Source organism: Miscanthus floridulus, chromosome 6, assembly GCF_019320115.1.
Source record: "Miscanthus floridulus cultivar M001 chromosome 6, ASM1932011v1, whole genome shotgun sequence".
Lineage (NCBI taxonomy): Eukaryota > Viridiplantae > Streptophyta > Magnoliopsida > Poales > Poaceae > Miscanthus > Miscanthus floridulus.
In genome coordinates, this window is record NC_089585.1 from 14,369,594 (window position 1) to 14,385,466 (window position 15,873).

The 15,873-nt window shown below is 47.0% G+C and overlaps 1 protein-coding gene across 3 annotated transcripts; it reads left to right on the forward strand.

Moving 5' to 3' along the window:
• Positions 1–215: 215 nt before the first annotated feature.
• LOC136457701 (uncharacterized) lies at positions 216–14,864 on the forward strand. Of its 3 annotated transcripts, none has more exons than XR_010759790.1 (6): positions 216–618; positions 696–828; positions 1,088–1,339; positions 1,500–1,720; positions 12,051–12,180; positions 14,796–14,864. XR_010759790.1 is itself a non-coding variant. In XM_066457721.1 (5 exons), exons 1-5 carry the CDS (start codon positions 589–591, stop codon positions 12,093–12,095), a joined length of 681 nt encoding a protein of 226 aa, XP_066313818.1. In that variant the 5' UTR covers positions 216–588; the 3' UTR covers positions 12,096–12,347. The 3 variants fall into 3 exon arrangements, 1 of the variants encoding a protein (XP_066313818.1); XR_010759789.1 differs by lacking the exon at positions 14,796–14,864 and adding an exon at positions 12,626–12,727; XM_066457721.1 differs by lacking the exon at positions 14,796–14,864 and having other exon boundaries at positions 12,051–12,347.
• The last annotated feature ends 1,009 nt before the right edge of the window (positions 14,865–15,873 follow it).

Below are 15,873 nucleotides of genomic sequence, written 5' to 3' on the forward strand. Positions count from 1 at the left end.
ATCGATTATTCTGTTACTGGCGGATCTTATTTTGTTCCGATATATGTGTACAATACAACTTCCACAGGCTGCTAGCTAGACTTATCTTTGTTGTATGGTGAAATGAATTTACGTGTTTGGAGAAAAGAAGGCTTGCTTTGTGCTGGAAGACATTATCTTTTTTTGTTTCTATATATTGTAGCTGTTATTTCTCGATATGGTGCTACCTTTGGCAGCACATATAATCAAGAACCAAGGAAGATGCATGACGAATGTTTTTCTGCGCTATAATGTGTTAATGATGGCCTGTTGAACTATCTCTGAAGGATCTCTCTGTTGCACTCTTGGGCAACTTGTCAGTCTCAGTGGTTGCAAACTCTTGTTGTACCCATGGAAATTGGAAACAGGAGGAAGAAGAGGAGTTCAAAGCTTTCTGTGACATGACGTGATCTTGGTGTGGCTGTGCTGGACTGGATAGCTTTCTGGATTAGGTTGCCCATTTGCCTTTTGCCCCTCACATTTTATACAAACTTAAACAAAGGAGCACATGAATTGATAACACATTTTTGCAGTCTTTCCCAACAATTGCTCAGAAAGTTCTATCTTGTGATGAGGAGGGTATTTCTGCAAAACTTCCAGGTCTGTATCATCTTTCATTTGCATGTGGTCAGGAAGTGGATAGAAGCAGGCCTGAAACTCTCTCCATTGGAAGACAGGAACCAGGGGTTGTGCTGCTGTTCTTGGAGGAGAAAGAAGAGAAGAAATGGGAGGCTTGCTCTTGCCGCATCACCGAAACCTTTCCAAATTCTTTGCAAGCTGCCATCCCGGGATCTCTCTCTCTTCACAAAGGTGACCGCAAAAACCTTCATTACTTCACAGTTGGTAGGCCTGATTTCACAATCTTTGGAAGCTTTTATGGTGAAAAAATAGTGTTTGCAGAATCTCTCGTTCTGCTCTTTGGCAAACAAAAAATAACGATGAGAAAAAACAACAGCGTGCATGGATCAACAGTTCAGCACCTGACTGGAAGCTGCAGTGAACTGCACACTATCGCAAAATGGAACTGAGAGTTCAGCAATGTATCTTGACGCAGTCACTGAACTTGCAGGTGTGCACCTCTTCTGTTCTCCGCGGCAAGGCTTTCCACGCTCATTTTGGTCGGCCATCATCAGATCAGAAGCCAACGGCAACGGCGTGGCGTCGCCAGACATGGTCAGCAAGCATAGCAAGGAGGAGCTCATTGCTTTCTTCAGAGACATTCAGCCCTCCATTGCCGAGAGCTCGCCTAAAGCTTCCAAGAGGACGAGGAAGCAGCCACCTGATCCGTTAAAAGAGGTCCACAGGAGGGAGCAGTCACACGGTATGTCCAAGCCGAACGATGCTGGAGTTGAATTCTTTTCTAAAATGGGCGTATTACAGCTCATTAGTCCTCCTGCAAGCACATGCTGTTTGCTTTCTAACTCTAGATCATACATGCTTTTTATCATGTTGTGATGTGAATTGATCATCACAAAGCATAGGTAGAGGAGACGGCGATGTTTCAGAGGAACGACAGAGGAAAGTGACCATCCTCAGTAGGACGTACGCAACGCGGGGATCATGTGCACTGTATCAGCGTCGGGACCTTCAGCCGATGGAAGGAGCCGGAAGGGGAGGGCGGAAGGGCGCGGAGGCCGGAGTCGGAGTGGCCGGGGCGGCGGCGTCGCCCCTCACGAGTTGGGTCGCGGACTCACGCGAGGAGGTAGGCGTTCGCGCGTATCCACAACGTAAAAAACGTTTTTTTAAGCAATGGGACGATTTTTTTTTTTAAGGGCGGTTGGCGATAGAGCCGCCCCCTACAAATGGTTACCAAATGAGCCGCTCTTACAAATAAATTTATAGACGTAGCCGGTGTTATCAGCCGCCCCTACAAATGGCCCGATTTGTAGGGGTGGCTGGGGCGGCTGGATATCCAGCCGCCCTTACAAATTGATTTGTAGGGGCGGCTAAACAATGAGGTGCCTCTACAAATGGACGCCGAATATTAAAAAGTAAGCACTAAAATTCAAATTTTGTAAACGACCTTGGATGAAGAAACAATAAAAATAAAAGTTGTAGATCTCGAAAAGTTATGAAACTTTGTCATTGACAACCTTTTCAGTTGAGATCATTTACTACTTGAAAATACTGTTTGAAATTATTGTTCCCGTTTTGTCCTTTAATTCGGAGTCAATTCTTAAAAATGGTCTAGTTTTCGCGTACGAACTCCGATTTCGACGTTCCATATATCAAAATCGATCAGAATTTTTTTTTAAATTGGTCAAAAACTGGTCACAAGATCATCTTTACGTGGTCACAAGCTTTTTGTCAATTTTGAGCACGTCTTCTGAAATTTCCACAGGCCACGTCTTTCACTTATTTGAGCTTATATTTTCTGTGGTTACTTCTTTTGTGCTCCTAAGTGAAGGAAAAATATAAAAAAAGAAAAAGAAAAAATTAAAATTTTCAAAAAAAAACAACGATAGCCAAAAAAAAATAAAAAAAGAGAGGGGCAAAAGAGGAACAATATCTAGAGGAGCACATAGAGAAGGTCAAACGTTATTTTGGAACACTAATTGATTTCAGATGAAAAAATCATGAACATAGAAGTTGCAGAACTTATCAAGATCTACAAGTTTTATTTTGGTCATTTCTTTATCCGATAAAGTGGTAATAACATTGTTCATAAAATTTACATATCTCTCTTATAGTTTCATAAATAATAAGAGGGATATGTAACATTTGTGAACAATGTTACTACCACTATGTCGGATAAATAAATGATGAAAATAGAAGTTGTAGATCTCGGAAAGTTATGAAACTCTATAGTTGACAACTTTTTAATTTGAAATAAACTTGTCAAGAAAAATTATGTTTGAATTTTTAAAATTTGAAATTTAAATTTTGTAAATGACCTCGGATGGAGAAACAATCAAAATAAAAGTTGTAGATCTCGATAAGTTATGAAACTTTGTAGTTGACAACTTTTTGATTTGAAATAATCAAGAAAAACTACGTTTGAATTTCTATTATTTGAAATTTAAATTTTATAAGTTACCTTGGATGGAGAAACTACCAAAATGAAAGTTGTAGATCTAGAAAAGTTATAAAACTTTGTAGTTGACAACTTTTTTATTTGAATTAGTTTAGGGCCTCAAACAATCAATTTATGCTCAGTTTTGTATAATACATGGAGAATCAAAATGGATTATGGACAAAAGTGAATGTGAGGTGTAGTGGTAGAGGAGATGGCGCGCGAGAGAGAGGTCGCTGGTTCGAATCCCGATCGACGCAAAGTGTGCAAAAATCGTGAAAAATGTTGCAACTATAGAGTGAGGGTGTGTGTGGCTACCGGTGGGGACCTCCTCGGTTAAATTTTTTTTCTATTTTTTTGCCCATTTTTTCGTGGTTTCTGAAAATTGATTTGTAGGGGCGGCTCAATATCCAGCCACCCCTATAATTCTGATTTATAGGGGCGACTGATAACACCAGCCGCCCCTACAAATCGATTTGTAGGGACGACCTGAGAACCGCCCCTATAAATCAGTGATTTTTAGCCACCCTTTCATAGGGGTAGCTGATAAAACCGCTCCTACAGAGGGTAACCAGCTGCCCCTAAAAACCTTTTTCTACGTAGTGATCTTTAGGTGCGGACGACCTGTTTTTAGAAGTGCTAAAAGACTTGGAGATGCGATTAGGAGTCGTTTTTTATATGGTTTTTTTTATTTTGCTAAAAATCTTAAATTGGGAGAATGTTTTGAAACTCTTGGAGATGCTCAGTCCTGGGCATCGGGCCGGCCCGGCCCGGCACAGCACGGTCATGGGCCGGCACGGCACGATGGCTATCGGGCCAAGGAGGCACGCCGTGCCCTGCGGGCCGTGCCTCATCGGCCTGCGGGCCTGGCCTTCGGCCCAGGCACGGGCCTGTGGGCCATTTTTCGTGCCGTGCTGGCCCGTGAGGCACGACAAAAATAACAGGCTGTGCCAGCCCACAGCCCATTAAATCTAAAACACCTTCAAATAAACATCTCAATCCATTTAAATATCAAAAAGAGCTGTTTTGTGCAATGCTGCCTCATTAAAAACCTACCTAGATAAAACTCACTCTTGTGAGAAACTCTAGGCAGGAAAAAAGAGTGCAGCCAGCTCCAAATGTCTTAATCTTACATAGTTATTACAGACCATTGTTTAAATGTTCAAATGAAAACTAAGCAAGTGAGTGAGGGACACATCCACTCTCAACTCACACAAAAGTACTCCAACACTCCCAGCCAACCAATGCCACTGTTAGCCACCAGATCCATCATCTTCACCTTCTGGTTCATACAGGAACAGATTCTCGAATGCATCTTAATTTCCTTGGTATCAGCAGCTTCATGTTGTTCCCTCTTCTCTCCTAGCTCTCAGTCCTTCAACAAGGTCAGCATCTCAACATGTTCTGGTTTCAAGCTCCGGCGCCGTTCTTCTAGGATCCTCCCTGCTAAGCTGAAACAAGACTCTGAAGAACAAGTGGAAACAGGAACTGACATGATATCTCTGGCCATAATAGCCAGGATAGGATAGGTTAGTTTGTGGTCCTTCCACCACAGAAGAATGTCAAAACCATCCTCATAAGCAGTTATGCAGTCGCTGTCCAAATAGCTTGAAAGTTCAGAAGCAGTAGAGTGAGAAGAAGAACAGGCAGTGCCACTAGAAGGACCAGGCAGACCTGATCCTCCAAAAATTACCCCCCAAGCCTGTTTTCTCTTACCAGTGGGTGGGGTAGGACCAGCAACCCTTTGTGACCTGGTTGCACCAAACTTTCTCAAATATTTCTCAAACATTTTATGCAACTCAGTTTTCAAATCAGCATAGTAAGTAGTGTAATCAGTACCAGTATATTCAGTAAGTAAATGGAGGACCCTTTGCATACCTCTCAGCTTAGCTCTAGGGTTAAGAATGAATGCAAATGAGTATAAGAGAGGAATATCCTTCCAATACTTAAGAAATTTATGCTGCATAGGATACACAAAGGGTCTAAGATTAACATCTCTTTCACATGCATGCAAATGAGTTGCAATCTCCAGAACATGGTGCAGCACAAGAGGACTGGTAGGATAATAAACACCAGACAGTGTAACAGTAGAGTCATAAAATACTTCCAGGAACTCCAATATTTTCCCAGCCACGTGCCAATGGGCTGGAGACAACAGTGCAAAACCATAATTTAAATTTATGAACACAGAAAATACTTCACTGTAAGGAACCAAGTGTTTTAGCATGAGATAAGTAGCATTCCATCTAACATCCATGTCTAAGCCAAATTTTCTAGGTCTCATACCTTTAGCTTCACAGTAGTTTTTAAACATAGCAATTCTTTGATTAGAGGAGTTCAAGAAATTAATTGCAGTTCTAAAATCCTCTATATAAGGTTTGATTCTTTTTAGTTCAGATTTGACTATCAGATTAATAATGTGACAAGCACAGCGTTGATGCACAAGACTGTAACCAGGTGCAGGATCATCAGGTGCAGGATCACAACCAAGATAACCAGCAAACATGGGTGTCAAAGTTTCCATAGCCTTAGCATTAGAAGATGCATTATCTAAAGTGATAGAAAAGATTTTATCAACCAAGCCATACTCCTCAACAACAGATGCAATGGAAGCAGAAATGTTTTCACCAAAATGCTTAACTTGAATCAACCTAAGACCAACAATCTTCTTTTGCAATTCCCAATCAGCATTCACATAGTGAGCAACAACAGATATGTAATCCTCTTTAGCATTACCAGACCATATGTCAGAAGTCAAAGCAACAGATGCAGAAGCATGCACACAGTTCCTAATCATAGCACGATGTTCAGCAAATAACTTATCCAGATCTCTAGTGGTGGTTCTTCTAGATGATCTAACAAATCTTGGGTTATGAGAATTTTTAATATATTCCTCAAATGCATCAGTGTCACCAAAACCAAGAGGAAGATCAAGCCTAGCAATCAATCTATATAGTTCAGTTCTAGCAACAGCAGGATCATAGTTCCAATTATGCAAAGACCCATCAGCATTAAAAGCTAGTCGAGACTGAACCCTAGAAGTATTATCAAGTTTTTGTTTGTAAGATTTTTGGTGCCTAAGAATGTGACCAGTACCAGCAGTAGATCTAGCACTCAACACAGTTCTACACATCTTACATATAGCTCTAACACGCACATCGACACCATTAATCTTCTCATAAACCTCCTCAAAGTCACCCCAGCACTGAGACTTGCGCTTACCAAGTCCAGAAACAGCACCAGAGGAAGGAGTACGAGTACCATTACCATCAGCATTACCATTAACACCAGTGTAGTTGGAGTGGGTGTTGGAGTCCACCGTCCCTGTCCTCGTTGCCCCTGCATCGACGGCATCGACGTCGATCACCGGCTGTGTCCCACGGGTGGCGTCATCAAACACCGCAAAGGGGTCACGGCTGTCGTCGTCGTGCTCCGGGGACAGCCCAGCCGCGACCAAGTCATCGTCGCCAGTCATAGGGAACATGGCACCGTCGCCCTGCGAGTCACACGCCATGGGGCCCTCGGCCGCGGACGGCTGAACTCCAGCATCGTTCCTCAACGGTGCGCGGCTACGGCTTGGCCGTGGTGCCATTGCCCGTCGTCCGTCTACGCCAAGGCTAGTTGACGACGAGGCATCGGCAGCAGACCTGCAAAGAAAAAGAACACGCAAAGAAGAAAAGGATGAGAAAATGATCCCAAAAACAGAATCAAAACACTGAGAAACGTATAGATCTAGGGGCTAGGGTTAGGGTTACGAATGGGGATGGACTTGCCTGCGCAACCGGAGCCGGATGAGAAAATGATCCCAAAAACAGAATCAAAACACTAAGAAATGTATAGATCTAGGGGCTAGGGTTAGGGTTACGAATGGGGATGGACTTGCCTGAGCAACCGAAGCCCGGCGCCGGAGAAGACGAGGGCCACACAAGGGCAAGACGGGATTAAGAAGGACGGCGAGTGACGGTGGAAGAGAGACGGGGAGGCGGACTCACATGTTCATCGACAAACAGAGGAGAAGGAGTAAAAAGGAAGACGGAGAGGGACTGAGGGAGCAGGGAACTCAAGGAGAGCCGGAGAGGTGATGGAGCGGCGGCGATATCACCGGATCCAAGGACGACGGTCGCACCGGCGACGAAGATGGATCGACGAGAGGAGGCGAAGATGGACCGAGCAGGTGTCGAGTGCGGCTGCGGTTGGGAGGCGAATGGGATTAGGGTTAGGGTATCGAGTGCGGCTGCGGCCTGCGGTTGGGAGGCGAGGCGAATGGGGTTAGGGTTAGGGTGATGGAGCGGCAGCGATATCACCGGATCCAAGGACGACGGTCGCACCGGCGACGAAGATGGATCGACGAGAGGAGGCGAAGATGGACCGAGCGGGTGTCGAGTGCGGCTGCGGTTGGGAGGCGAATGGGATTAGGGTTAGGGTGTCGAGTGCGGCTGCGGCCTACGGTTGGGAGGCGAGGCGAATGGGGTTAGGGTTAGGGGCCGGCCGGGGGGGGTCTCGGTTATATGGGGAGCCGGGGAGGAGCCGAGGAGGCCAGGAGGGGAGGGGGCCGTTCTTGGGCCGTCGGCCTGCTTGCCTGCTTGCGGGCCGTGCCGTGCCGGCCTGTGGGCCTAGGGTTCGGCCCAAGCACGGCCTGCACCCCGTGTCGTGCCAGCCAGGGCCCATTGACCTTCGGGCCGGGCCAGGCTAGGGCCGGGCCTAAATAGCGGGCTCCGTGCCGGGCTCACGGGCTCGGGCTTTGTGCCCAGATATGGATATGCTCTTAGGGCCTATTTATTTGATAAAGGTGGCTAATTGCTAGTTGAGCTAAAATCAACATAAGTTATCTAGGGTTGCTGAGCTAGTTGACTACCTAGTACTAGTCAGACATTTGACTAAAAAATAACCCACCTATTACTAGCTCTCTAAAACTCATTTTAGCTAATTTTTTAGCTAGCTAGCAAGTAGCTCTTATATCAAAACATGGCCTTAGTCTGGTCCTAGTCCTAATATATAACATGTTGGATGTTAGCCTCGGTGCTCAACGTCGGAAATTGACTCCTAAGTTTAGATACTGGTTTTGCAGAGTTGCCATTGTTGCCACTATTACGGAGGGGGCTTTGTACGGGCGGCTCCAAACTATTTGTAGGGGCGGCTGCCCAACCACCGCTAGAAATCAATAATTCGTAGGAACGGTTGACCAGCCACCCTAGAAATTGATTTATAGGGGTGATTCGGTATTTTTAGGGGCGATTGAAAAACGAGCCGCCCCTGCAAATCGTTTTTTAGAAATTACAGATTCAGGACAAAAAAAAAAGCAAAAAAAGTTTTTTAATTACAGGAAGACAACCAACCACAAGCACACAACCATCGCAATTCCCGTGGGGATTCGAACCCGTGACCCACGACCTCCTTGTGCGTGCCTTCCCTAACTACTACACCCATAAGACATTTGTATCTAGTTTGGATATTCGTCCTTATTTTATGTCTATCCGATTTTAAAATGAGTATTTGGGATCCTAGACAAATTTAAATGAAAAAGTTGTCAACTATAAAGTTTTATAGACTTTCAAGATCTACAACTTTATTTGTTTTTGGTCATTTCTCCATCTGAGGCCGTTTGAAAATTTTGGATTTCAAATGTAAGAAATTCAGATATAATTTTCTTTGGATAAATGATTTCAAATAAAAAAGTTATGAACTACAAAGCTGTATAACTTTTCGAGATCTACAAAATTTGTTTTGGTCCAATCTCCATCCGAGGTTGTCGAAAAATTTGGATTTCAAACATGAGAAATTCAAATATAATTTTCCTTAGATGATTTCAAAAGAAAAAGTTTTGAACTATAAAGTTGTATAATTTTTCGAGATCTACAATTTTTGTATTGGTTGTTTCTTCATCAAGGTCTTTTGAAAAATTCAAATTTTAAATGTGAGAAATTCGAAGGGAAAATCATACTTGTGGGGTGTAGCGGTAAAAGTAATTTGAGTTGGAAGATATCTTCTTTGCAATGACTCCAGCTGATGTATGACCTTCTCTTTCCTTGTAACCACTACGTTCCTTACGGGAAAACCGGCCTTTCCCGAGAGCCTAAATAGTTGCCGAGCGCAAAACAAAGGGCTCTCAGCAAAGAACTGATTTGCCGAGAGCACCTCTCGACAAAGTAAAACTCTGGGCAAAGGTTAACTTTGCCGAGAGCACGGCTCACGACAAACAAAAATGCTTGGCAAACTTGTCCTTTGCCGAGAGCTGCGCTCTCAGCAAATAAGAACTCACGGCAAACATAACATTTGCCGAGAGCCAGCCTCTCGGCAAAGAAGTCCGCACGGCAATAGGCTTCCAGCGGTATTTAGGCTTACGGCGTTAATTATTTGCCGAGAGCCGCTCTCGGCAAAGTGACCTATTTGCCGAGAGCCATGTATGGCTCTCGGCAAAGGGTGCTTATTATTTCATGTGTTTCTCTTCTCCTCGCTTTTATCCAAAATATTATTATTTTTTTATTTTGGGCGCTCTAAACTTTTTTCTCTATACACATACTATAGGTTCTACTCAATATTAAAATTTTGTGTATTTTTGTAATTATTTGCTATATCTATTTAATTAATTGCATTTCAAGCAGTTTTTTTAATCACGGGTAAAAATTAAAATTTGAACGACGAGTGATTTAAACACGGGAAATAATTAAGTATAAATTGATATTCATGCTATTTATGCATTATTGAGGCCAAATAACATCTTGTTGACGTTTTTTCACCTTTTATTTTACGAATCGAATACCACGAAAATGTCGCCGAACGATTTAAAAATTCTTAAAAAACGGAAACGAAGTCGGAAAATTGTGATATTTGCAATAAAGTCATGGTACCACACTTGGAGGCCGTGGTAAAAATTTGAAAAAGTTTCGCACAAGCGGTGGCGTCTGATTCTTACAATCTGAAACATCTCCGAATATGTTTCATAGAGTTGAGAAGGATCCATTAGGATTTTCAAACAATGTCACGCGTGAATTAGGTTTTGGACTTCCAAACTTTTTCTATAGTCATTAGAAAGCATAAATTATAACACGGCAAAATTTCGTAATTTTTGGGAGCCGTTTGCTATTTTTTAATTCTTTTTTACAAATTATTTGCCGAGAGCATATGGGTTTTGCTCTCGGCAAAGAACCTTTGCCGAGAGCTCTCTGGTTAGCTCTCGGCTCCGATTTGTTTTTTTTACCTAGCCTGCATCAAGGGTTTGCCGAGCGCCCCTAGAAGCTCTCGGCAAAGAGTTATTTAAAAAAAAAAACATTTTGAAAAAAAATATTTAAAAAAACCTTTCTTTGCCGAGAGTGGCTCTCAGCATAGATTTATTAGGTTTTGCCGAGAGTAGCTCTCGGCAGAGGATTAAAAAATTTTTCCATTTATTTTGAAAAAAATCTAGGCGGAGTAAAAAAAGAAATTTTTTTTGCTGCTGCAGTTATTTAAATAAGAAATAAGTATATTTTTCAAAAAAAAAATGTTTGCCGAGATCCGGATCGGCCTGGTGCTCGGCAAAGATGGGATGTTTGTCGAGAGCTGCCGTGATCTGGCTCTCGGCAAAGTGGGCCTCTAGGTTATTTAAATTTTTTTGCTGCTGCAGTTATTTAAATAAGAAATAAATAATTTTTTCAAAAAAAAATGTTTGCCGAGAGCCGGATCGGCCTGGCTCTCGACAAAGGCGGGATGTTTGCCGAGAGCCGCCGTGATCTGGCTCTCGGCAAAGTGGGCCTCCAGGTCTTATCCAATGCGCCCGCGACACAAAGGCTCTCCAACCGCCACCGGCCCGCGCTCACTGCTGCCCGCCACACCGTGCCCGCGCTCACTGTTGCCTCACCGCCGCCGCCCGTGGAGCTCGCCGCCGTCGCCGTTGCAGGCTCGCCGCCCGGCCCCACCCGCGCCGTCCAAGGCCCACCGCCAGACACGCACGCCCCGTCGTCCGGGCCGCCGCAAGCAGGCCTCGCATGGCCGCGCCGCCGCTGGACTCGGGCCGCGGCACGCCCGGCCCCGCCCTGGGCAGATCCGCGCCTGGACAAACAAGGCAGCCGGACCTCGAATGTTACCTGCACCTGCAGCAAGGCCTCGCCTGTCGCCCGCCGCTGGCTGGTGCCGCGGACCGCTCGCCCGCCTGGGCCCGCGCTCGCGCGCTCCCGCCCGCCCCGGCCGACAGCCGGGCAGCCCCTCCCCGACCCGGCCACACCGCACCGCCTCCCTACGAATTCGCGCCCCGGCCGCGCCCGGCCCCTCCCCAGCCGTGTCTGCCCGCCCGCGCCCTAGCCGCATCCCCCGGGCCGCCGTAGCCCCGACCCCCGCAGGCGTCCGCCCGTCTCCGCTCTATCGCACGCCCAGCCAGGCAGCGCCGAGCCTGACCGCACGACCGGCAGCAGGCCCTCGCCTGGTCGCCCGCCGCTGGCTGGCCGCGGCCGCCCGCCCGCCTGGCCCGCGCTCGCGCGCCCCGCCCGCCCGGCCGACAGCCGGCAGCCCCTCCCCGCCCCGGCCACACCGCAACGCCTCCCTACGATTCGCGCCCCGGCCGCGCCCGCCCTCCCCAGCCGTGTCTGCCCGCCCGCGCCCTAGCCGCATCCCCCCGGCCGCCGTAGCCCCGCCCCCGCCGGCGTCCGCCCGTCTCCGCTCTATGTGCCCGGCGCCCTAGGTATTGCAATCTTGTATTTCTTGGTAGTGGTAGTGGTAGTGGTGGGGTGGTGGTGGAGTGGTGAAGTGGTGGCGGTGGTGCTGGGGTGGTGGAGGTCATGGTGGTGGTGTTGGGGTGGTGTTGAAGTGGTGGTGGAGGTTTCGGCGGAGGTTTCGGCGGTGGTGTGCCGATGGCGTTTAGACGTTTGGGATTGTCGATTGTTGTTTATGTTGGAATTGTATATGTGCATGCCGGCCATCATGCCGTTGAGATATATATGCTTGCCGGCCATCGTGTCGTTTGTTTCTTGTAGGTTTTGGAGACCTCACCCTGCAGGGGAGGTGCTGCCAAAATTTTGAATTGATGGTCTTGTGTCCTTTTGATTTTCAGAGAAGATCCCGTCGGAGGCTAGCCGGAGTACCTCGTCTTCCTTGACGTTGCGGGTCTGCCCGCACCGCGTCGCCTCGCCACTGCACCGACCCGCCACGGCCCCGCTAGCCTGACTTCACCGCCACCTAAGGTATAACCACTATTTCTTTGTCCTGGGCATGTATCTCCACGTAACCCAGTTAGGCGTCTCCCGTTCGAAAGAGATAGGGTTACAAATATGCAGATCTATGCATATCTATAACCGTATTTGTTTTGAATTGTCCACATTTTTTTGGACAGCCCGAGGATGCGTAGATGGTGTTAGTTTCCATGGTCTGCTCTGATCCGAGACAGAGTTTCGACAGTACCTTCCTGTTGTTCTCCGGATACACAATCTCCCTGTCCGGACGTGTATTTGGAGAACAGCGGGGAGGTGCTGCCGAATTTCTATCTCGGATAGGACTAGACCATGGGAACTAACCCCATCTATGCATCCTCGGGTGGGATTAGGACCTATCCTTACCTATTAGATGGTAGGAACGACGTGTAGATGCAAGTCCATGGTCATATTTATTACTTGGTGATATATATGTTAGAGGATGGATGACCGTGAGTGGATGTACTCGGGCCGCCGGAGCACCCGTGAGATTACCAGAGAATGGGTCGTCAGGACCGAGGCTTTCATCGAGCAAGCATTTGACCAGGCTCCTGGAGCGGTTGCCGTTTTTTGTCCTTGCACCAACTGTAAGAACAGAAAGAGGCAGACAAAGGAGGTGATGACTTCACATCTTGCTAGGAATGGATTTACGAAAAACTATACCCAGTGGACCCACCACGGTGAAGCCGATCGTGTGAGAGAGGAGGTGGTGAGACCACGTGTCGAGGATTATAATGCTGATGCCGGGGTAGCAGATTGGTTAGATGACTTTCACGAAGCACACTTCGCTGAAGGACGTAGGCAGGAGGAGGAGCCAGAGGCAAGCGCAAAGATGTATTACGACATGTTGTCTGCGGCAGGAAAACCCCTTCATGTCCACACACAGATTTCAAAGCTTGATGGCATTTCACGCTTAATGGCCTTAAAGTCCCAGTTCAACCTCAGTCGAGAGAACTTTGATGAAATGTTGACAGTTATTGGCTCCATCCTTCCGGCTGGTCACCTTTTGCCACAGAACATGTACGAATCGTAGAAGGTCCTTCGTGCACTTAAGATGCCGTATGAGCAGATACATGCTTGTCCGAAGGGTTGCGTCCTCTTTAGAAAAGCACACGCGGATGCAAAGTATTGTCCAAAGTGTAAATCCTCTAGGTATCTGGAGGTAGACTCTGGTGATGGTGAGAAGAGGCAGAGTCCGTACCCCATGAAAATCCTACGGTACCTTTCATTCATACCGAGGATCCAACGGCTATTCATGACAGAGGAGTCCGCGAAACAGATGACATGGCACAAAAATGGAAAAAGATACAGTCCTGAGAAGATGGTGCATCCAGCCGATGGTGAAGCATGGCATCACTTTGATAACATTCATCGTAACAAAGCTGGAGAGGCACGTAATGTGCGTGTTGCACTGGCAACAGATGGGTTCAATCCTTATGGAATGATGGCTGCCCCATACACTTGTTGGCTTGTGTTTGTTATCCCCCTCAATCTTCCTCCTGGCGTCTCCTTCCAACGACAGAATGTGTTCTTGTCGTTGATAATTCCAGAACACCCTGGGAATAACATGGGTGTGTTCATGAAGCCTTTCTTTGATGAACTGGTCCATGCTTGGGGTCATGGGTTTTGGCCCACAAGGGTAAGGCGACAGACGAAATCGACTAGAACCCGGACGACCCAGCCGAGTCCTTCACCAACGAGAGCATCCCCGAGCGCATCAGTCAGTACACCGAGGCGGCAAGGACGGTCCATGGGGCAGACTGGGATCCGCACACCGTGGACATTGACGACGACATCGTCATGAGGGTGGGAGGAGGCAAGAAGCATGGGCGGTACCTCATCGGCAACAGCACGCTCGACCCGCACAGCACTCCCACTCTCTCACAGGTCCGGGCAAGCAGCACGAGCGGTAGCGTGCCCATACGCCCAAGGCAGGACACTTCAACGCATCGTGTGGCAGCACTACAGGTTATTTCTGTTTTATTCGTCGTTCTTTGGTTTTACATTCCTCGAAACTGCTTGTAACAATGCGGTGAAAAATTACAGGCCCAGGTGCTTGCGCTCCAGGAGCATAAGGCAAGGATGGAGGAAGAGCGACAGAGGGAGCGGGAGGCCGAGCGACAGAGGATGGAGGCCGAGCGACAAAGGTTGGAGGCCGAGCGGACGAGGTTTGACGCCTTGGCTCAGTACATGGCAAGTCTTGGCGTCACGATGGGTCGTCCAGCGCCACCAGAGCTGTTCGCTCCTCCACCGCCTTACCCATACCCACCTTACCCATCCGTGAGTTCAACTTCTCTAACAAAAGCTCTTTACTGTGCATGTCGGCCATCGTGTCGTTGATATGTGATGGGAGGCCTTCGTGCCGTTCATATATATGTGTGCCGGCCATCTCGCCGTTGATATGTGGTGGACGGCCATCGTGCTGTTGGTTTTCTTGCAGGTTTTGGAAACCCCACCGTGCAGGGGAGGTGCTGCCGAAATTTTGATGTGTCTAGGCTTAGATTTTAATTTTATACCTAGTTCTGCAAATATTGACTTGTGTACGCTTAGATTACAATTATATGCCTTAGTATTACTATAATTACTAATTTTTCTTCTCCTTTGTGCAGAATCAATCGGCGGGTTCGAATGAGGGGCCTCAGCAGCCGCTGTCGGGAGGGTCGTGGCACGCGTCGTATCCACCACTTCCGCCGCATCAGCAGCCGTCGGGAGCGTCGGGGTACCAGCAGTATCCACCGCCGCAGCAGCAGTAGCCGCCGGAGGGAGGGTCGAGGGACTGGGATGCTTGGGGGTGAGCTTGTTGCTCTTCATAATGTATTGTCGTGCACTTTGTGAGATGAACTGTTGGATTTGAGATGTTAAGATGGATTATGTGAGACATGTGATGTGGATGGCATATTTGTTAAATATGTGATATTTGTGATATATATGATGTGTTATATTTGTGAAATATGTGATGTTGAAGCTGGAAATATAAACAAAAATAAAAAAATGCTCTCTGGACTCTTTGCCGAGAGCTAATATTTGCCGAGAGCCCAACTAACTGGGATCTCGGCAAAGAGTAAGATTTGCCGAGCACCTAACTCTCGGCAAATATGACTCTTTGCCGAGAGCATATTCTAGGGCTCTCAGCAAAGCTTTCCTTTGCGGAGAGCTGGCTCTCGGCAAACCTTTCCTTTGCCGAGCGCTGACTCTCAGCAAAGAAGTTTTTTTAAACCACCTCAGCCCCATAATCTATTTTTTTTTTAAATTCTTTGCCGAGAGTTGCTCTCGGCAAAGAAGTGTATGGGACGACCGTTACGGGCGGGTTGCCGTTACAGCGGTGATATTTTGCCGAGAGTTAGGTTTTGCTGAGAGTTTTTATTTTGCTCTCGGCAAAGAGTTTGCCGAGAGGGGCTTTCGGCAAATAAACCTTTGCCGGGAGACCTTTTGCCGACCGCTCTTTGCCGAGAGCAGCTCTCAGCAAATGATCTGCCGAGAGTGAAATCCTCTTTGCCGAGAGCTTCGGGCTCTCGGCAAAGGAGGGGAATCCGGTTGTGGTTAGTTATCTTCAGATATTTGTACTCGAGATGGTGTTCCGGAATTTGTTGAAAAATTAATGTAGTGCATATCTATAAAAAAATATATAGCTAGCTGTTAAATGTTTTTTTTTTGGTATAATCACCACACACTAATGTACAAATATCT